The sequence below is a fragment of the Syngnathus scovelli genome, chromosome 9 (genome assembly GCF_024217435.2).
Source record: "Syngnathus scovelli strain Florida chromosome 9, RoL_Ssco_1.2, whole genome shotgun sequence".
Classification (NCBI taxonomy): Eukaryota; Metazoa; Chordata; class Actinopteri; order Syngnathiformes; family Syngnathidae; genus Syngnathus; species Syngnathus scovelli.
In genome coordinates, this window is record NC_090855.1 from 2,094,867 (window position 1) to 2,115,143 (window position 20,277).

The 20,277-nt window shown below is 42.9% G+C and overlaps 4 protein-coding genes across 14 annotated transcripts in view; 2 read left to right on the top strand and 2 right to left on the bottom strand.

The window, feature by feature from the left end:
- Positions 1–1,631: 1,631 nt before the first annotated feature.
- si:dkey-82o10.4 (uncharacterized protein LOC797793 homolog) lies at positions 1,632–3,906 on the top strand. Its single transcript, XM_049729697.1, has 5 exons — positions 1,632–1,970; positions 2,596–2,667; positions 2,753–2,879; positions 3,049–3,193; positions 3,314–3,906. The coding sequence occupies exons 1-5, from the start codon at positions 1,632–1,634 to the stop codon at positions 3,396–3,398; spliced, it is 768 nt and encodes a 255-aa protein (XP_049585654.1). The 3' UTR covers positions 3,399–3,906.
- On the bottom strand, positions 3,804–12,784 carry efhb (EF-hand domain family, member B). Of its 2 annotated transcripts, XM_049729657.1 has the most exons (14): positions 12,643–12,784; positions 11,751–11,828; positions 7,463–7,522; positions 6,704–6,847; positions 6,442–6,616; positions 6,248–6,358; positions 6,026–6,146; positions 5,540–5,626; positions 5,394–5,461; positions 5,169–5,329; positions 4,884–5,091; positions 4,628–4,819; positions 4,376–4,557; positions 3,804–4,313 (listed from the first exon to the last, which is right to left on the bottom strand). In XM_049729657.1, exons 1-14 carry the CDS (start codon positions 12,691–12,693, stop codon positions 4,173–4,175), a joined length of 1,779 nt encoding a protein of 592 aa, XP_049585614.1. In that variant the 5' UTR covers positions 12,694–12,784; the 3' UTR covers positions 3,804–4,172. The 2 variants fall into 2 exon arrangements, with proteins under 2 accessions (XP_049585614.1, XP_049585615.1); XM_049729658.2 differs by lacking the exons at positions 11,751–11,828; positions 12,643–12,784 and adding an exon at positions 7,653–7,948.
- On the top strand, positions 8,133–11,604 carry rab5ab (RAB5A, member RAS oncogene family, b). The gene is made up of 6 exons (XM_049729702.2): positions 8,133–8,316; positions 9,573–9,771; positions 9,960–10,111; positions 10,248–10,370; positions 10,471–10,564; positions 10,640–11,604. The coding sequence occupies exons 2-6, from the start codon at positions 9,606–9,608 to the stop codon at positions 10,753–10,755; spliced, it is 651 nt and encodes a 216-aa protein (XP_049585659.1). The 5' UTR covers positions 8,133–8,316; positions 9,573–9,605; the 3' UTR covers positions 10,756–11,604.
- Positions 10,954–20,277, bottom strand: part of znf385d (zinc finger protein 385D) — a 32,523-nt gene continuing 23,199 nt past the window's right edge. For 4 of the 10 annotated variants that reach the window (XM_049729680.1, XM_049729678.1, XM_049729683.2 and 1 more), the window contains exons 5-8: positions 17,785–18,069; positions 17,515–17,702; positions 16,497–16,589; positions 10,954–14,793 (exon numbers count right to left, since the gene is read on the bottom strand). In XM_049729680.1, the coding sequence (XP_049585637.1) occupies positions 14,560–14,793; positions 16,497–16,589; positions 17,515–17,702; positions 17,785–18,069 (800 nt within the window). In that variant the 3' untranslated portion in view covers positions 10,954–14,559. Of the gene's footprint in view, positions 14,794–16,496; positions 16,590–17,514; positions 17,703–17,784; positions 18,096–20,277 lie in introns of all 10 variants that reach the window. The other 6 variants (XM_049729685.1, XM_049729682.1, XM_049729681.2 and 3 more) reach the window with 2 other exon arrangements.

Below are 20,277 nucleotides of genomic sequence, written 5' to 3' on the forward strand. Positions count from 1 at the left end.
TAAAAAAAAAAAAAAAGACTCCCTCATTTCTCTCATTAGTGTCAAAGATGAGTGACGTCCTGTTGAAGTTTGGGGGGAGACATTTGTGAATTTATATAATTCAGGAATTTGTTAATTTAATAATTACACATTTAATTCATTTAAAAACACGCAATCATATCTTTAAGAGTCATTTGTAACAGTGGGGGTTAAAAAATTTTTTTTAAATGTATTAATACTATTTTTTTTTTACTTTTTCTCTCCTCCATCCTCATATACAATACATAAGATCACTATACTCAAGTGTCTTCATTAAGACGTAAAAGGCTGTCAGTCAGTTCCATTTCTCATTTGGACTCAATTAAAACTTTGTGGGTGTCACATTAAGTGTCAAATTGCGAGACTTGTAAATTCCAAATAGCACCCTTGCTTATTCTGCTTGTTATCACACTTTGCTCGATATATGGCACCGAATATATGTGGATTAAATTAAAGTTATGTATTTAGAGTTTCTCACACACACAAAATGCAGACAGCAGTGCCTTTCAGTGGCAGTTTGCTAACGTAACCTCATTTATGTGCCATTATGTATGTACCATGTATATTTTTGTCTTCCAATTATTCAGAATAGTTTGAAAATTTCTACTTCATTTGTTATGAGTATAATAAGGTGCGATAATGTATTTGTATAAAGCTTCAACGTTTGCACCAAAGTGCTTTATATTAAACTTCTTAATTTACTCCATGTACAAAAGTTAGAATAATCATGCTACATTATTTGCATAATTTTCCATCAAGCTTTTGAAATTATTCTCTGTATAATAGATTAACTTTTTTGTTTATTAGTTTGCCGGCACTTTGTAATATATAAATCCACAAATGACCAACATAAATTGGACAAATATTGTATATTATATAGGCTGTGTATTAGTCGTATTGCCGTAGTATATTACAGACTTTAATGTATCTGATGGGTGCATGTTTGCTCTATGTCAGTGTGAGCTAATACCACTAAATATTTAAATAGTTTGTCTTATTTTACAGCAACAGCCACATGTCAAATATGAACTATATATGATATACAAAATAGCACAATAAATTTGCTAACTGGAGTAATAGTTTTCTTTCATTTAAGACGACGAAAAATAGATACATGGCGCCCTCTGCTGGACAAATAAGGTAAATAATATTTTTACTTCTATTATGAAACCTACCTTTAAAAACTTCATTTCCATCCAAAATAAGATGTGCTGTGAGTGCATAACGTGGTATAACTTTTAAACGATGTGATAAATTTAATAGTCTGAAAAAAAATTAATATATGTGGGTATGATAAACAATCATAATAAGAGTAGTAGCGTATATTATTTGCATGAGAGGCATTCAATGACTTAAGTGACCATTATTGACTCTTATTTTCACAATAACGCTTAAATGACTAAACGCACAATTATATATATTTTTTGCACGGAGTTCTGCGATGTCCAACAGTACGTGAACTCAGCAGTCGAATGCATGTGCACAGGGGCATTATGGGGAACAAAATGGGATGAATTGTGTAAGGTGGTCAAAGGAAAGGCATCGGGTTCAACCCTCCTACCGGTAGTGTGGTCCGCGGTCTCCCAGTCCAACGCCGCCGCTTCCCAGCTGCCATGCTGCGGATCGGCCGCCTCGCGGCGTGCCGGTGGCTGGCAGCGAACTCACCCGAGATGTGCAGCCGGGGGAGCGGCCTGGCGTGCAGCAGAACCCGGCGTCCCGTGCAGGGATTCAGTCGGCAGGCGCAGCTTGAGAACAAGCTTGCGTTCGCCGGGCACAGGACGTTCTGCTCGCAACGCGGAGCTGACGGGAGCTCCGGCCGGCAGCCTGACATCTCGGTGGTGGGCATCCCGGATCCGATCACATGGATCCGGTGTAAAGTGACCCTGCTCCTCGTTGAGCTGTTCTTCGACCTGGATGTCAACTCGGATGACTTTGAAAGGGGAGTGAAGCAGGTAACGTGTAAAACAGATGAAGAATATTTGGAGGATTTTTTTTAAGTTTTACACTCAAGTGTAACTTTCAATGAGTTGAAATCCTAACCCTAGTTTAAAAGCCGACCTTGAAATTCAAACTGTTTCAAATCCTAGCACAAGAAAATACTCGAAACCATAATTTGTAAAGCTATTATAACCCTAATTTGAAAATCGAACGCTTGTTTGAAAACAATGCTAACCCTAACCCTAAACCTCATCTCCCCAGTTCGAACAACAAACCCTGTTTTCCTGTTTTTAAACCGTTCTTTAAACCCCTTACTACTTGAATCCAATTTAAAACTGAATTACTTACTTAAAGCGGTTGTCGAGTCCAAACATTTTCTTTACAACATCTTTAGCTTGAACATCATGACCATACACTGAACACAGGTGACAGTAATCAGCCGAAAACCTGTGACGTCATATTCAGTCGACAGGAAGCGGCAAAATGGCCGACCCCTGAAATGGATAGATATACAGGTGTATTTTTCAGAATAATTCATATTCTACAACCTCAACAATAACAGAGTATTTTTTAGCATTTCTTTTACATGAATTCCTTTTTAAAACAACAACCCTAATTTGAAATCTGTCTGCCACTCAGGCATTGGTGCACATCTCCAGCTTGATGTCCAAAGGAGAATACCTTGAACTCATCGGCGTGGTTTCCGTTGAGGTGAGAAATTAAACACCACATGAGTGTATCTGCAACCATCTTTCTTTCTTTTTTAGTCTTTGCTTGTGTTTGATTTGGTGTTTAGATGATCCGATACATCGAGGAGAGGTGTCAGCCTCTCCCTCAGCATCATAGGCAGCATCTGGCCGTCTCCATGGATGACATCATATTTGTTTTACCGGAGGACATCTCTGTCGTTTTTGATACGCATGGTCAGTTTACTGACATGTTTTCATGTCTTGTTTTGTTTGCAACTCACAGTTGTTTGAAGGTTTACATCCTGGTGGAGATGATCATAAAGCATCAACAAAATGTCTCTCCGATGCTACCAAAATTTGTTTAAATTGAAAAGTGGTTTCACTGTATTGTTTTGATGGGCAGGTAGAAAGTTTTGCACCATCGTCATGAGGCTTTGGTATCTCACGACGCTGGACGGTCCCGAAGACCCCGAAGGCACCAGGATATTCCGAGTGTCTCCTGGCCCAGATGGCGTCAGACCGAAGAAAGTAGCCACAGCCGTCTACGAGTAAGTATATTGTTGGATTTGTCCCAAAGAATTGAAAGTTGTGTTGACTATAAGGTTATTTTCTTTTTATGCATTTGTAGATGATTAACTATTCGTTTTGTTTTACCATTTGTTTGTCAGGTTCCACCGTGAGATGACAAAAGGAGCATCTCAGGACTGGATGGTGACCACTGTTTGGCACTGGAACTGGAAACCAACTGACTGAATGGCATCAAAATACATTGAAACTTTCCATTACCCAAGAAAAGCTCTGGTTTATCTGATTAACCAGAAACTAGAAAGTAATTTGTAAAGTCTATTATTATTGATATTAAAAAGGGGGAAAAAAAAAACTTCGAGGTCATGAAAATGCTCCCAACATTCAAAAATGCAATTTTGACATATTTGTTAAACATTTGCATTGAAAAAGACTCACTTGTGCGTCATTCGTAGTGCTTAGCATCAATTCACACAAGACGCCGAATTTTTCCGCGGCGAGCTAATGAGATTACGCAAAGTGACGCAATGTCAACGCGACGGCGGACACGGCGTTTAAACAATTTGTCACGCCGCCGCGTCACTCCCTTTAAAAGGCGGCAAACACAAAGAAGCACAAGCAGGAGCGCACGTGTTAATTTATGAATTAATATTTTGATTTATTTAAAACTATTTCACAGTGTCAACGAGTCGAGGCGGCGTGCCAGCGAGACGCTTCATTAATCCGCTTAGCGAAAGTGATGGCAAAATAGCTCCAAGAAGCCATAACGAAGATCTTTTGTCTCTATGATGCAATTAGACATCAAATAATATAATATTCACACAGAACAGATGACAAAAACACATCAAATCATTTGCATGACTCAATTACACAGGTTTTTGTTCCTAGGCTAAATTAAGATGAGTTTTCTATTTGATTAGTAACGTTTTTTTTTTTTTTATGATTTTATCATGACATAAATTGCCACATTTGCTACCAAAGTAAGAAAAAAAATTGTCCCGACTACTTGATTTCCTCGAGTACCGTTCGAAATGTTTCCACGCAGACTTCGCCGTGGGGATGCCTCGTGGACGCCAGCTTCCAAGCCTCCTCGAACGTCTCCTCGGAAATATTTTCGCCCAGGTTCCTGAAGATCTCAGCAATCTGTCAACGGGAAAAAGAAATCTCAGCGTGTATTATTTTTTTTGCGTCTCAACAGCACATACTTCTTTCTTGGAACGCGGGAGGAAGAAGTGGTCCCGATAGACCCCCTGCTGTCCGTAGACTGACGGCAGCAGCAGATCCATCACCGTGGTCGTGTCGCCGTAATTGACACGGTCGGTGATCTTCCGGATGGGCGGGGCCGCGATGTCCTTGCGGATCGACGGCATGCCGAAAGTGCGAGTGTCTCGGGGAGAAACTCTTTTTTTTAAATACTTGGACCTAGGGGTTGTGCATGCAAGATTTACTTGGCTTACCGGATTCTTGCGGCTTCCTGGCAGCGGCCCCGATGAAGGAGGCAGAGGTGATGAAGCGGTCTGAGGGTAGCTCGGGTCGTCTGAGAGTTCTCACGGTCTTCATTGAGCTGCCAGTCTTGAAAGGCTCCAGGTCATCGGTTTTCAATAAAGGACCAGAACCAGGAAGTTTGTCTGAGTCGGTCTGGAACTGGGCTGAATAGCAAAAATAAATTGGACTGGTTTTCGTTTTCAGAACTTGTGCACTTGTGGGACTCACTGTCCACGACTAGATCCTGCTCTCGCCTGTCCAACGGCATCTTTTTCTTCATGTTGAGGAAGTTGGCAAACTCCAGGAAGTTGATGAACCCGTCTCGGTCGAGGTCGCATTCGTTCAACACGTCGTCCAGAACGGCATCGCTGACGACCACCTTGAAGTGCCGGCACACTTCCTGCAGGTCCTCCTTATCGATGCGACCTTTGCCTTTCTGGGGACAAAACCACCTTTGGAGTCAGCGCTTAGGCCATCATGGTTGCTCCTGAACCTGAAACATCTGGCGTGTACCTTGTCGTAGTGCTTGAAGGCTTGCAGCAAAGACGGGAAGTTCTGGAAGTTGATCTGTTGAAGGCGGTTCCGCACAGCGATGGCCAGGCAACGCTGGCGCTCTTCGCCTCGCGCTCGCTTGCCCGCCGGCTGATGCCCCGAGTGGATCAGATCTCCGACATCTGCTCAAACATCAACACGTCAGCTTGCCATCTCAGTTCACGCCATCCATCGACGCAAACTCACTGTATTCGTCTTGCGGTATGACAATTCCGAAGGTGCGGTTGGGAGGCACTTCGAATTTGGTTCCTCTCCTGGGCGAATCACATGACAAGTTCTAAAAGTTGAAGTTTCATCATGATGGGTGTGAAATATATTTTAAAAAAATGTACTTCTTGTTGTCCACGTTCCCGATTTGTTGTTTCAACTTTTCCCTGCTGTCTGGAGATCTCTTCCACACGGGGTTTGGATTGTACACCCTTCAGAAAGTCAAATATTTAAAAAAAACACTTACAGGAGAAAAACAAATTGGATTATGAAGATCAGCCCATAATAATACAAAAATATTTATAAGTTTTTGTCACAGGAGGATTTTGGTAAATGCTACCAAAATACTTTTTGTATTGGTTGCTGCTTGTCATGATTGGATTTGTCATGATTGTCTTGTACATCTTTGCGCATTAATCAACATCATCACAATTATAATTGATAAAATGATGATTGATTGGCGGTGAAATAGCAACGGGCAGTGTTTCCTGGCAACCGCTGCTCGGCAACCAACACGGTCACATGATCGCACTTTATTATAGGGCAGCTAACAAACTAGGCTTAGGGAGGGAAAAAAAAAAAAAAAACAGAATCAAACATTTTGCTGTCACCTGTTGGATTCTCCAAACCAATGCAGACTTTTGCCGACGTAGCGTCCGTCGGTGCAATAAGGCGTCGGGATCCCGAAGCAGCTGTCTTTATTATAGTTGTACTTCCTGTCGATTTGCTCACCTGGAACAACACAAATACGATTTAGAAAAAACTGCATTTTGACAATACACAGCTTTACCGGTTTGCCTTTTTGTATTTTTAAATCCCCGCAGATTTCTCACCGACAAAATAACTGTTGTGACTGTGAACATAAGCCTCGTGCTCCGCTTGTTCCTCCTTCTCCAACTGATCCAAAGTTTTAGAAGGATGAATAATTTGGCTGATATCCACCTCTGGATCCAAAACACACAAAAAAAGGAGGAATGAGAAACCAACCAAACTCAAAACCTTAGGAGAATAATTTGAAGTGTCGCACCTCGATGAGTTGGGATTCCAAACCTGGTGTTCTCGTTGTACCAGGCGGGAAGTCCGGTGGGGTCCGCCGAGCGGCCCAGTGGCGCCGTCTTGCGCGAGGCGTAGTCGGCCTCACTGAACTCTAGCAGCTTCTGTTGGAAGTTGCTGAGAGGTGGCGGGTTGAGCGTGACCGCGGCCTGCCGCCAAAAAAATGTTTTTTTGCATTAATAGAGATTGCAAGACAGAATTAGCTGATACAGATACGCCTTCAAATGCCGGCTGACCGATAGCGAAGCCTCCGTGCGGACGCCGTGAACAAGCGCCTCGGCTACTTTTGGGTCATCGGCCTTCCCGGGATGCACTCGGATCACACCGGGCCCCGGTCTGTTGCTGTTGTGGTATTTTCGAACCGGAGGTGGCGTCGGGGGCTAGTTTGTGTAAAAAAAAAAAAGCACATATTGTAATACGACAGCATATTTCTCATTTACAGTCGAGTCAGTCTTCTTTCACACGGAGATCCCGAATAAAGGTTGTAACACAAGACGCTTATCTTTCAGCGAGGGCAGAATACTGCCACGACTTTGTGCCTCGAGACGCTCCATCCTGCCATCCAATAATTAGTTGATAGATATAATTACCAGCGTCTATTGTGACATAAAATAGTCTGACAGCCGCAATTGCTTTCAACATGACAGGGCGTGGGAAGTAAGTGTTGGATAATGAGCTTAACTGCCCTATTCCGGTATTCCGCATCAATGCCAGTCATATGAGTGGAGAAAAGGTGGAAGTCATAAAATAAAGGCAAAAGATGGCTACGATTCGTGCGAATCCAGTTCTGGAAAATGAAAAATTACCTAGAAAACTTTGTCCACTCATCTGTCAGTGCTAATTATATTTTTTTAAAAAGGGGGGAAAAAATGATGACTGCTTTCAACACAAGCTGAATAGAATTCCGATTTTTAAATCTCTGTATTTTGAAACATGCGTGTTTAACTTTAAATATTTTTTTGGAGTCTCTCCAGAAAAGCTTAGTTATAACTCACCCTTTTTATTTCTTGAAAACAAGCAGCTACTGTGTCACTGAAAGGCACTCGTTTTCCAGCCTGTAATGTGAGGAAAAAAAGGTTTAAATTACATTTATATTTAAGATACAGATCCGCACATACAACATCAAAGTCACAAGTTAGGCTAACGTGGCTAAAGTCAGACAACAACACGTGAAAATTCACTTACCCTCGGCATCTGTGCTATCCTCATCGCGTCTGACATATTCACCCACGACTGACTTATTAATTCTATTAATTTGCAACTAAAAATAAAATGTTCCCTGAGGAGAGAACACAGGTCTGGCTTCCTTACAGTTTGTCGTTGCCTAGCAACATTTCAAAAGCCGACAAGGTGATATATATGAAATATCTACTTTTCATCTAAACACAACATCCGAGCGCGTCCCAACAAACGCGACATTAGATAAACTTGAAAAAATATTGCGGAAAAAAAAAAGAAAAAATGACGTGTAGAAGAACGAGTTACTTTTCTACTATTTGAAAACATCGCCATTTTGTGTTCACTTCTCAGCCTTGTTGAAGTTTTATTAAGGCAGGAATTCATAGATATAAAATTTCCTAAATGATAAGAATGGAGTCGCGCGTATGATTGGTGCGGCTCGGTGAGACGTAGGAGGATTGCCAGTTGCGGTCATACGATCTGTCATCATCGCTCGTACAAAGCCAACAGGGAAGTTGAGACAAGTGGCGGAGCCTACTGGAAAAACGAAATAATAATAAAAAAAAGAATCTAATGTTTCACTAAAACCGGCAGTCATCAAAGTGCGTAGTTTTGATTTTAGGGGGGACTCTGTTCGCAACATTTGGCAGCGGCGTCGTCTCTTGGTTGGGTGAGTAAACGAGCCGATTACGAACCAGCTAGCTGGCGGCTAACCGGAGGCGGTGGAGGCTCCACCCGACGCGGCCGCGGCTAAACACACATCCAACCCCGAGCGCAGCGCCTCTTTAGCGGGTTAGCTTGCTAGCCTGCGTCCGCCGCTGACGACGACACTCGTCGAAGCTAACCCGCTAACGTGGTGACTCGGGCAGGTCCGACCGGTTGGATTGGGACAACTAGTTATATTGTGATAATAAACACGGACGCATGTGAAGCATTTTAACCACATTTGTTTAACCCAAAAGACAGCGAATGGATAGTGACGTTAGCCAGCTGTTAGCCAGTGACGGCTAACATCATAGCTGTCACTAGCCGTACACACCCAAATTTATCGCACATCACCAGCGTTTGCCAAAGCGACACTTCCACACACAAATATCCACACACGCTCGATGTTTCGGCGTCTTGGAATAATAACACGCCGTCCCGTTGACTCTATCACCGCCTAAGATTCGCCTCTCGTTACGACGTTACGAACTTATGATGTAGCCGCTCGGCTAACGTTAGCTAGCTAGTATTATGCTACTTCACGCTAATCAACAACAACAACAACTGAGCAAGCTGATTACTTCAACTTGCTCACGTCGTGCGTGTAACACGCAGATGGTGGTTATTAATAATAAACTTTGACAAATTATATGGCACGTTTATTTCGTAATATAATGTTTGTGACAAAACTTCCAGGAAAACTGACAGCGTCCTAAATATTCCCATATTGTTTTCCTGATATCAATTTTATGACTACTGTTGTGCAACCCTGTGACCTAAAATGACACGAGGATATTATGGTCAAATCTTCTCATGGACGTTGTCCTAGTTGCCGAAACTACTTGTTGAGTCTGTGAAAGCAACCAGTGTTTTTGTCGTGTGACATTGGGAATGCCAAACTATCCCGATGACTCAAGTCTGGGTGGACGGACGGCTGTCGTTGCAGGGTCTATGTAAGGTCATCGCTGTGGCGGGAAACACTTCCACCTGCGAGACGTCTCTTATCAGCAAGATAGCCAAATCTACATTGCTACATCCTGTTTGCAAAACCAAAACACTTAAAACATTTGCAAAATGCTAGAACTATCAAGATTAAATCTGACGATGTCAATCAAAACGGGAGGATAAGATCTCAGGTCTCTTAGGACAACAACATTTTCACTCGTGCCGTAGCTCGTACAAAGTGTTGAGGTGACAATATCAGGCCGGGTGTTTCCCCAGCATCCACAGCAGGAAGCGTCCGGAGAAAGCGACATGGCAAGTAGAGGCGGAGCTACCCGGCCCAATGGGCCCAACGCCGGCAACAAGATCTGCCAGTTCAAACTTGTGCTGCTGGGGGAGTCGGCGGTGGGGAAGTCGAGTCTGGTGCTCCGCTTCGTCAAGGGACAGTTCCACGAATTCCAGGAGAGCACCATTGGAGGTTTGGCTCTTGTCTTGTCCTGGTGAAATACTTCTGTATCCTATTATTACATTTGAGGTGTTACAAAATATTTTTGGGAGGGGCATTTCCACGATTCTTTTAGTATTCTCAGCGGGGCTTAGGAGTTTACCTCGTGATTGTTGTCCGGCTAAAATGGCTGCCGTTAAACCATTTTGTGCTTCCCACAGCTGCCTTCTTGACTCAGACGGTATGCTTGGACGACACGACGGTCAAGTTTGAAATCTGGGACACGGCCGGTCAGGAACGCTACCACAGTCTGGCCCCTATGTACTACAGAGGCGCCCAGGCCGCCATCGTGGTCTATGACATCACCAACGAGGTAGGATCACGACTGAGCTGGGGCAAATTAGTGACGAGGAGTTCAAATGGAAACAATTTGACTTATCTGACCTATAAAAATCAAATATGTCAAGTTTAATTAGTCTAATGATTGCCGCGGTTGTTTCCTGACTCAGGAGTCATTCGTGCGGGCAAAGAACTGGGTGAAGGAGCTCCAGAGGCAAGCCAGTCCCAACATCGTCATTGCACTTGCCGGCAACAAAGCCGACCTGGCCAGCAAGCGAGCGCTTGACTTCCAGGTGCGGCAAAATACACAATCTGTGAATCCGTTATTAGCGATCCTGTCGTCTCCGTTGCTTTTTTTGAAACATCGGATTAATAGTGTGATGTCGTGTGCAGGACGCACAATCGTACGCCGACGACAACAGCCTGCTCTTCATGGAGACGTCGGCAAAGACCTCCATGAACGTCAACGAGATTTTCATGGCCATCGGTGAGCATCTATCTCCTCAACGTGTCGCCGTCGTGTAGCGCTGTTGATGATGATTGTGTGATGATGTCATCACAGCCAAGAAGCTCCCCAAGAACGAGCCCCAGACAGCCGGCGCCAGCGGCGGGCGGAACCGGGGCGTGGACCTGACCGAGACGGCCCAACCCAGCAGCCGCACCTGTTGCAGTAACTAGGAGGGGCCCGCACAGTGGTCTCAGTTAACGACCCCCCCCCGCCACCACCAAACATGCACACGCATACACACACATCAGCTTCCTCACCACCCAGTCCTAAATAGCAAAAGACTTTGTATAGCTGCATTTCTAATACCTTTTTTTTTTCTCAGTTGATGTTCCTCCTCTTTCTTTTTAAAACGTTTTTTTTTTTTTAAAAAAGAGGTGTATATCAGTATAATGGATGCATGTTATCACTACAACGCCTGAAGCAAACACCTCTCGTCGTAAACTAACAACCCGCCCACAAAATGGCTCCCATCCTGACATGTCCTGGCCTTTTTTTTTTTTTTCATTTTCTCTCAAACAAAACCCCAACAGGAGGGATCCTTTTTTTTTTTTTTTTTTTTGGTTTCCTGGAGGATTCGTGGATCACTTCCCCCCCTCACCACCGAGTCAACAGCGCACGTGTAGAAATGACCATGCAACAAAAGAGATTCCGAACAATTGTACAGTTGGTTATGCTTTTTATTTTGTTTAGTTTTTTTTGTATTCATTCTCTACTCGTCTCCAACTGGTAAAACTGTGGTGTTTCTTTTTTTTTTTTTTTTTTTTAAACGATTATTCTAATTAGCTCTGTGTAGTGTTATTAACAAAACAAAAACAAAAAAAAATCAACTCTGGTGTCACGTTAAAAAGGAACTTTTAATCGCATTGCACACAGTGTTGATCATCATGTCTTCATTTTATACGAGCGAGTGCTTGTGACCCGCAAACGGCTCGACGGGTTTCAACCACGCGACGGGCCCGATCGGTTTTTGAGTGTCTGAATATGACTTAATAAATTCAATAAAGATTGAATCTCTTGTACGCCTTTTTTGCTGTCTCGCTGGGTCAATGGCTGTACTCATTATGCTAGTAAAAATTAAAAAAACTTTTTTGCTCATGATTGCTCGTTTGTTTATTTCCAAAGGAAACGTATGTCGAAGCTAACGTAAAGCGAGGAGAGGCAGTACCTGCATTGTTTGGCCCGCTGCAGCAGTTCCTGTTTTGGCCACACGAGGGCAGTAGTGTAGCGTCACAACGTCTTCCTGCTTCAAACCACACACGGTTGAATGATCAGTCTTAAAAAATATATTAGTATACAAATTCAGGTATGAAAAACGTTTTCAGAGTTCATCATATTATATTTGGCATATTCTGACCCCACAACATCAAATATACAATGAAAAAATAACTTTAAAAAACAGGCTTTGATCGCTTGCCGTTACCATGGTGACAGTCTCCTCATTACAGCATGTCCCTTGTGCTCCCTGGAGGGGGTCAGCAGGCTAAACTTTGAAAGAAACTTTTTTTTCTAGCGGAATTTCGTCAAATAAATGTGGTTTAAGTTCATAAGTACTACTTAGAACCTTCCAATAAAATCCCTTAAACAAAATAAAGAGATGAGAAGATGTAGACGGTCCCAAATGGTAAACAAAAAATACTCTTCAATCAGTTTGGTATTATGACTTATTTTAGGATTGGTTATGAGTAAGCTTATTTAAAAAAATATATAATATTTTGAGCATAGGCGTAATAAATACACTAGCTTTAAGACTTGATTAGTTTTTTTAGGCCATATATTAGTTGTGTTGGGGAATGTTTTAGTAAATTTAATTTTGCTCAATTTGTGGAATCTATTCCTCATTTATTGCTTGATTGTGGAAATTGGTTTGGGTTATTTTGTGTTATCTGATAACTATATGTCCTATATGAAATGTCAAAGTAAATGCTGTGAAAAGGGCTCATTTTAAAAACAAAGATAGTGGAAAGTTTTGCACAAGACCATACTCTATTCCTTCATTCTCCATCTTAGGACAGACCACACAGTGTTTGAAAGTGTCAAAGTCAAAGAGTCCGTCTCACCTGTCTGAGCCGCCAATGAATGAGTCCATAATGGATGAAGCCGTCAATCATCAGGGAGGCTTGATTAAGGAGAGGTCACCGGCAGAATCTTACGAGAGTCAGTACAAGAGCCGTAGCCAACGTTATAATGATGCCATTATTCACTTTTGATTGACACTTACTATATGTTATCCGTTGTGGAGTGGCATGAAAAGTTTTGAGTAAAACGAAACTTCTTATGTTCTATGCCAAACTGCTCCTCAAGGCATCATGGATTGAAAATAAAATCAACAGCTAGTTATAACAAAATAAGATTCCTGGCTCAGCGAAGCCAAAATGATTTCAGCGGTAAGAAGATTCGACCTGACGCCAACTATTTGCATTAACAGAGATAAAACGCTTGAGGAAGAAAAGGAAGCGAGGGGGACGCAAATCACTGACCCCAGAGAGGAACAAAACAAGAAAGAATGTGTGAGTAAAGATCAAGCGAGATTAATAAATGAAAAGTGGCGAGCTATGATAAGTACACCCGGCCGTGCTGTCCACATTCATGACTCTCAAATTAATTTGATTTGTTTTAAAAGCCTAGATGCTAGCGTAGCGCACGCTCGGCAAAATCAAGCCTTATCGCTTAACCTAAAAAAGATATTTAAAGATAGCGAGCATCTGCAAAAATGTTCTTTAGCGTCACTTTGTGTTACTGCTTTTGGAGAGCGTGCCGTGAAAAAGCAACGGTCTGATTATGGTGATGACGTCCGAGCTGGAGAAGCCTCCAGATGTTTCGTTTTTATATAATGCCTTTTACACTGGTAGGAGGATTAAGGACACGCAAGTCTGCCTTGAGATAAGAGTGCAATACATTATACGACCACATTCAAAAGTCGATATAGACATGACCAACAGAGGGCGACAAATCTTCCCGAATCCTTGTTCATTGACGCGTGGGCAGATGTGTGCGTGTGTGTTTTGTACATCCACGTTGTGTGTTTGTGTGTTCAACTTTTGACTCGAGCTATTTTTAGCTCTCTGCATCAGAATCAGAAGGCCCAGCTTGCAAATGTCCACATGTGCAATATTTCGCAAAATACATATTGTACAAAGATCACAGCCTTGTTTGTCGAATGCATGGTTTAGATTTTTTTTTTTTTAAACACAAGATGGTCAGTTATGTTTAAAATGTTTAAAATACTTATATTATATAATTAGAGGTATTAAAATGTATCTCTCCAATTTATCTCCTTTGGTAAATCATCCATATTAACTTCCTTACAGTTTTTTATGGGATTATTAATGGACCTGGTGTACCTAATGAAATGTCCCGTGAGGTGACTCTCCAAACGAGAAGCACATTTAACAAAGTAGGACTCTTGTTTTATTTCAAATGAACCCTTTTTTTTTACACATTTGACACGTAACACACAGAAGCATCGGTGGTCCACACAAAAGACACACACACACGCACACACACACTACTCACAAGAACCTTTAGATATGGGGTGTTAGTGTAAAATTTCAGTATGACCCAAAATGACTTTCACAGGTGAACCGATTCAAAATTACGTTCGCCCGTAAAGGTCCATATGAGGCTCATGTGGAAATTTCACAGCAAAACCAAATATCGCTAACTTTTTGGGAATAGTGTAAACATACGCAAGGACTAATACACCCCCCCCCCCAAAAAACGACACGTAGTCTAACCATTGAACAGAGTCTAACGTCAAACGTGCACGTCAACAGAAGTTAAAGTGCAAACAGGAACGTCCGCGCCACCCGACGACACTCATGGAGTAATGACACTGCATAGTAGTTCACGCATGTGTGTGTGTGTGTGTGTGTTACATTATTGCCCTCATGTAGCTGTACAAGTCGCTCTCCATCTTGAATCCCAGATGCATAGACTGGTCCGCCGCCGCTGCCTGATCGGGGGGTGGGTGGGGGTCAATACGGCGCAAATAGGACTTGCGGATGGGCGGTCCTGATGGGGCCGGGGGCGGGGCGGAGGAGGGAGGTGGGGAGGGGCGGTGTCGGGAAGAGGCTGGGGGCGTGGCCGGGAGCGGCGCGCTGCGGGAACGTGTTGCCGAGGGCGGCGGCTGCGGCGGCCATTAGTTGTGCGGGAAGAAGGGTGGCCAGGGAGGGGCACTGACGTTCTTTGCCCAAAGTCAACTTGATCTGCTGGGGGGACAAGGACAAAGCGCTGCTGTCAAATCCACCTTCTTGTTTTCATCTTAGGCAGCTGGCTAAAGTCAAGCCTCTACTTTTGAAAGTGTCATCCATGCCTTTGTTATATCTCCACTGGATTACTGTCACTTGATTTTTGGAGTCAGCCAGTCCTCCCTCCCTTCAGGCATCTCCAGTTGGTCCAAAATGGTGCTGCTCACCTCCTGACTGGATCTTAGACTCCAATTCTGGCCCTTCCCTTTCATTTCAACATGACTTTTTTTTGTTTTCAAATCTTTAAATGGCCAGAAATGTGGACTGTCGCTCACATTTATGCTAATTAGCTCGGTCAATACAATTTATACGAGGAGTATTAAGGATATAGATTGTTTTCAGCGGCGCGTCAATCTTTTAAATGTCATTTTATTCAAATGCATGCAGATGTATTTAAATGGCTTTTTGGTATAGTCGTTGAATAACAACTCTCCGCTTAATTAGAGTCGCAGCACGTTGCCATGAGACCATCAGACGGGATTTTCAAAACATCCACAAAGTCTCGAATGAAACAAATGCGTCTGTGTGGTCTTTGACATCAAAGGTCATTTTGTGAACGCAATTTTGAGTGTTTGGAGAAATTGAACGGGTATTTTTGGAACCATCAACTTAAAACAGCCTAATTTTTCAAACATCAAAAAGAGTTTAGAGTCAAAACACATTTTGTATTTAAGAGGAACCAAACCAATGTGTTTGTTTTTGCGGACGTCAAAAGCAATTTGGACTATAAGAACATTTGTTTTTAAGATGTCAGAGAAATTTCTTCGTGTTTTTGTAAAGAACAACCAAGACAATTTAGTCTTAGCTAAATCCAAATGTTGTAAACGTTGTCTTTAAACCTTACAAACCTATTTTTGAGTCAAATGAATCTTTTATGAATCTTACATTTGAACAATTTTTATCAGACTTTTTTGTAAACCTCATCCTTACTGATTTTTGTAAACACCAAATTTCTTCTTGATGGAACCGAACGTGTGTCATAAACGTACGGTATAAAAAGTCAAAATCTTTTGTGAAGACATTAAAGCTTAATAACGCGAGACAAAATCCAAGAGCTAGTGGCTGGTGTTGCTGTGACTTTGTTTTTGTACATCCAGCCTCAGCCTCAGCCTCACACACGCACGGCGAAGCTAATAGTGTGAAAAGGTGACCAAAGTTATCCGGCCTAATCTTCTGTATCCATAATGGAAACGCGGCGCTCCGGCGGCGGCGGCGCCATGTCACGGCTTATCAATCACTGTTGGAGGACGATGAGGGGGCGGAACAAGGAAGTCTCACAAGTCCCAGCTCCCCTCCGTTAACTTGCTCAATGATGGCTTTCGGGGGGTTGAGACATTTTCCTCACAAGTGCTAACAGCCAGCCCTCTGGAGCGCTAGCTCTTCTTCTTCCCTCTCTTATCCTTCATCTTCGCTATCTATTCTCTCTCACAATTTTTTTTCTTTTGTCCTTCCTTCCCTTCTTTTTTTTTCAGCTCTGCCAAACATCAGCGTCTTCTTCTTGTATAACATTTGACATAATAGTGAATAATACTGGAATTTGATCCTTCTGCAAAAGTGCGAGAACCTTATCTAAGTCTTGTTTGAGGCTTCTGGTGATCTTTTTTTTTTCGTCCAACGGCAACTACATTGTTATGGATATCACAAAGTGTGTGTTGGTGGCTCACCGTCTGCTTGGTGGTTCCTTTGCTGTAAGGAGTATATTTGGGCTTGGCCGGTTTGCCTGCCGCTCTGTCTTTATGGCGACGACTGCTGATGTGCTGAGGACAGGAAGGAAAAAGTTAGATTTCATTTTTGGCATTTCAAAAAAAAAAAAAGACCAGCGATTTGTTTTCTCAGATTTAACGAACTGCATGGCAATGAGCCAATCGCGAGATCATCCTCCACGTCTCCACCATCTTTGTTTTTTTTTTTTTAAATCAAGCCCTGTGTGGTTTGATTGCGCTGCGGCGGCTGCTTGTTCTTCTTAGTCGTCGGCATGAAAAATTGATGCGTCACGTCTGGGTGGAAAATCTCAGCGTGAGCGCTCACAAAAGTCACACACTTACAAGACCTACGAGGCGAAAAAAGAAACGATTTGGGAGCTAGAAGCAGCGTGCAAAGTGTTATTTGGCATTCAGAAACTTTGACCCATTTAACATGACAAACCTTAATGTTATATATTTTTATATTATTTACATTTATGAATGCTACATCAATTTTTGATATTTTTTTAGCAATTTTGTACTCAACATAAACGTAATTATGAAGAATTGTGAAATGACTTGAGATAAGTCTTAATGAGCGATCAAACTTTTTTCTGAAGATGGCGACTCGTCGTCTTTCAACTTCTGTATTTGTGCGCCACTGTTGCCACGGTAATGTAACCGAGACAATTTGATATTTCCAAAGACTGACAAAGATCCCTGTTGCGCTGATTCTTTTTTTGACAAGCTGTCTGATAATGATGCAAGTGGAGCGTCGCCATGGCAACTGACGAGCCAGATCCAGCGCATTATGACAACCGCCAAACATCCGCTCTCCTTAAATACTCTCGCATTTAATCCCAAAAAATATACCTACGGTAAAACATACAAAAATATGTTAAATATTGTCGATAAATACTTGAATTTTAAGAATAAAAGAAAATTTTAAAAACCGCAATTTGGCTTTTTATTTCTTACAAAAATAGATGACATAAATCACCTGCTTCAGCTGCGTCTCGGAGTTGACGTGCACGTCACACGTCTCACAGTAAAACGTTTTGTTCTGCAGTCCCGTCGACGCCTTGGACGTGGACGGCGGCGCCACCTTGCCTTTGACTCCCGTCCGCGGGAACGACTTGATGGAGCCCACGCCGCTGCGGGCCTCCAGCATGGTCTTGTGCTTGGTGCCTTTTCATGAACACACCAAAAAATGTCAAGGTCATTTCTTCTCCCGCTAATTTGAAAGTGACACACCAAAATGGCGCCATACCGCTATTGTGAGCCTCCAGCTGCGACGCCGAGTTGACGGCCACTTTGCAAAGCGAGCAGTAGAGCAGACGCCGAGCTTTCTCCTCCTCCGTTTCCGCGTCCTTCTCGGGTTCTTTATCCGGGTCCAGGTCCGGTTCTGAGGGCGAGTGGAGCTCAACCTCCGAGGTCACCTCCGGGGCGTCCGGGACCGAGGGTAAGACTCCGGCGACGTCGGTCGGCGTTTCGTGGGACTCCGCCAGTCGGAGCGCGGGGGACAGCGAAGGGGGCGCCGCGCTAGCAACCGCATCTGGAGAGACATCATCGCCATTAAAGCTGATGATGGATGGAGATGTTTGCACATTGCGGTAAGTCAACAAAACTTCACCGAAGCGGCCAAATGGATACTAAAATGGCCGCTTCGAAACCAAAACGACTTGCTGCGGTCTTTTAAAGCACGGCTTCTTCGGACTTTTTTATCAGAGGATAGACGACGATGGATGTCAAGAAAACTCAACGTTGTTTTTAGCTTCAAGTGCTGACTTTTCAAAGATAAGAGTGTTTGGGACATTGCGGGTGCGAGTCTAAGCAATAAATAAATAGACGCTCTTGTGTTTGGGAGACAAACGGCCACTTCATGACTTATCGTCCGCGGTCAGCGGCGAAGAATGAACATAATCAATCAATCATATTTTTGGGGATCAATACAAGCAACTGCCAGAATAATAACAAAAACAAGTCAAGAGCGAAAGATGAGAAAATCAATAGTGAAGTCAGTGTCATTTCTCTTATTGCAAACAATATAACACCACGGGGCAAGTTGGATTGAAAAGAAAAAGGGAGGCAAACTTCAATTAAATCGTTGACGATTACTTGGAAAAAAAAAAGCTTGCATAATGAGCCAAATGTTGAGTCACTAAATTTAATAAACAATTCAACCAGAGCGGAAATGAGCGTTTATTAGTCATCAGTGATGACTACCGGAATGCAAGCCAGATAACAAAATGTTCAATTGACGAAAAAGTACGCCAAACCTCTTTTTGATTTCATTATTCACAAAATTGTTGCTGGTGTTTTTGGGAGATGCTAAGAGAAAATATAAAAGTGGGAGTTTGCAAAGTGTGAAGACAAAAAGGCTACGAAAAGTAATTTAGATTACATTGGCTCGTTGTATTCGCTACCCTTGACCCGACGGACGGCGAAGTCAATGGGCTATCGCTAATGGAGCTAACGACCGCCATCCATCTCAACACTGCGGACAGCAAAGGAAGAAAAAGGAATGAGTCAAATGAAAAGCGAGACCACTTTAAAAGCGAACCGGGAGGAGGACGACCATGTGGAGAAGGACGTTACAAGGTGAGCGCTCAGACACAACGGTAAACAACGTTTTAGCTAAAAGCTAAGTCTAGGTTTTTGATCTTTCTAAGAGAAAAGTTTTTCAAATTTCTATTCATAAAAAGATATGAGAGAAAGGAAGAAAAAAAAAAAGCAAAGAAGAAAAGCATGGAGGAGTAATTGAGCAAGCGGCAACGGTCGAGGGAATTAGGCCAAGGCCACAAAGGAGAAGATGGCGGGAAAGGCTCTTTTCTTTTTGTGTTTTTCCATCATCATACTTCCGGTGCGACGGCACGTTTCCCCCCGAGATGCGATTAGCTTTGTGAGAGAAGTCGGATGAAAAGATTTTCATTAAAGCAATCGGCGCTCATTACACGCCGTCGCAACTTAAAAGTCCCAAATCCCCCCGGGCAGCTCTTCGCTCGCCCTCGGCGGAATATCGATAAGCTACTTACACGGACGAGTACTCGTATAAATCTTTTCTACCTTAACATTTTGTCAGAGTCGTGCGCTTTGTATTTTCGAGTACTCGTTGTCGCTGCCGATACCATCCGCAGATACCCGGGTCAAAAAAAAAGTAGTGACAATATGAAACATCACAATACACACACAGACACACACAGAGTGAGTCCAGATGTCCATTAGTCCTCCCTCGCATTAAGTTAATGGAGGAAGTAAAAAGTTAGTAATGATTCCTCCATTAAACCATTAGCCCGACGTCCACGCATGAAGCGTTTTTATTCCACATTATTTCATAATCATATCATTAATATAACAGATGCGGTGGTTACAGCGACTAAATGAGCCGTTCTCGGGCATATTTCCAAGAAATTGTTTAAAATATAATATTAATACAAAGATATAAACATCTTCCTGGTGGACGATTCCGTCGTGTATTAATATTCATTAGCAGGTGCCGCTAGTGCATTGTGGGTAATGCAAAGTCAGGCGGCGCCAGGAACGCGCAGGTGTCTTTCAGGATGATTAATGAGCGCCGCCGCAGCCAGGAAGGTCGCCGCGGCGCCGCTTTGTGCGTGACGAGTTTACAATATCGAGAAGTTTCGCGTGACGCGTTGCGCGGCTGATTAGCTAGTAAACATGCTAGCGACGTTCCGGTCCGGTCGGTGACATTGAAATTCAGCTTCCGTATTCAAACCCGGGAATTTGAAATGAAAACTTTTGG

Bases quoted from the DNA above. Each gene is read 5' to 3' on its own strand.
- si:dkey-82o10.4 (XM_049729697.1), top strand. From the start codon at position 1,632: ATGCTGCGGATCGGCCGCCTCGCGGCGTGCCGGTGGCTGGCAGCGAAC. The intron at 2,880-3,048 runs GTCAGTTTACTG...TTTGATGGGCAG, and splicing joins TGTCGTTTTTGATACGCATG to GTAGAAAGTTTTGCACCATC. The intron at 3,194-3,313 runs GTAAGTATATTG...TTTGTTTGTCAG, and splicing joins GTAGCCACAGCCGTCTACGA to GTTCCACCGTGAGATGACAA.
- rab5ab (XM_049729702.2), top strand. From the start codon at position 9,606: ATGGCAAGTAGAGGCGGAGCTACCCGGCCCAATGGGCCCAACGCCGGC. The intron at 10,112-10,247 runs GTAGGATCACGA...TTCCTGACTCAG, and splicing joins TCTATGACATCACCAACGAG to GAGTCATTCGTGCGGGCAAA. The intron at 10,565-10,639 runs GTGAGCATCTAT...ATGTCATCACAG, and splicing joins CGAGATTTTCATGGCCATCG to CCAAGAAGCTCCCCAAGAAC.
- efhb (XM_049729657.1), bottom strand. From the start codon at position 12,693: ATGATTGACGGCTTCATCCATTATGGACTCATTCATTGGCGGCTCAGA. The intron at 6,848-7,462 runs GTGAGTTATAAC...TACACAAACTAG, and splicing joins GTTTTCAAGAAATAAAAAGG to CCCCCGACGCCACCTCCGGT. The intron at 5,092-5,168 runs GTACACGCCAGA...TTTTGTCCCCAG, and splicing joins CCTTCAAGCACTACGACAAG to AAAGGCAAAGGTCGCATCGA.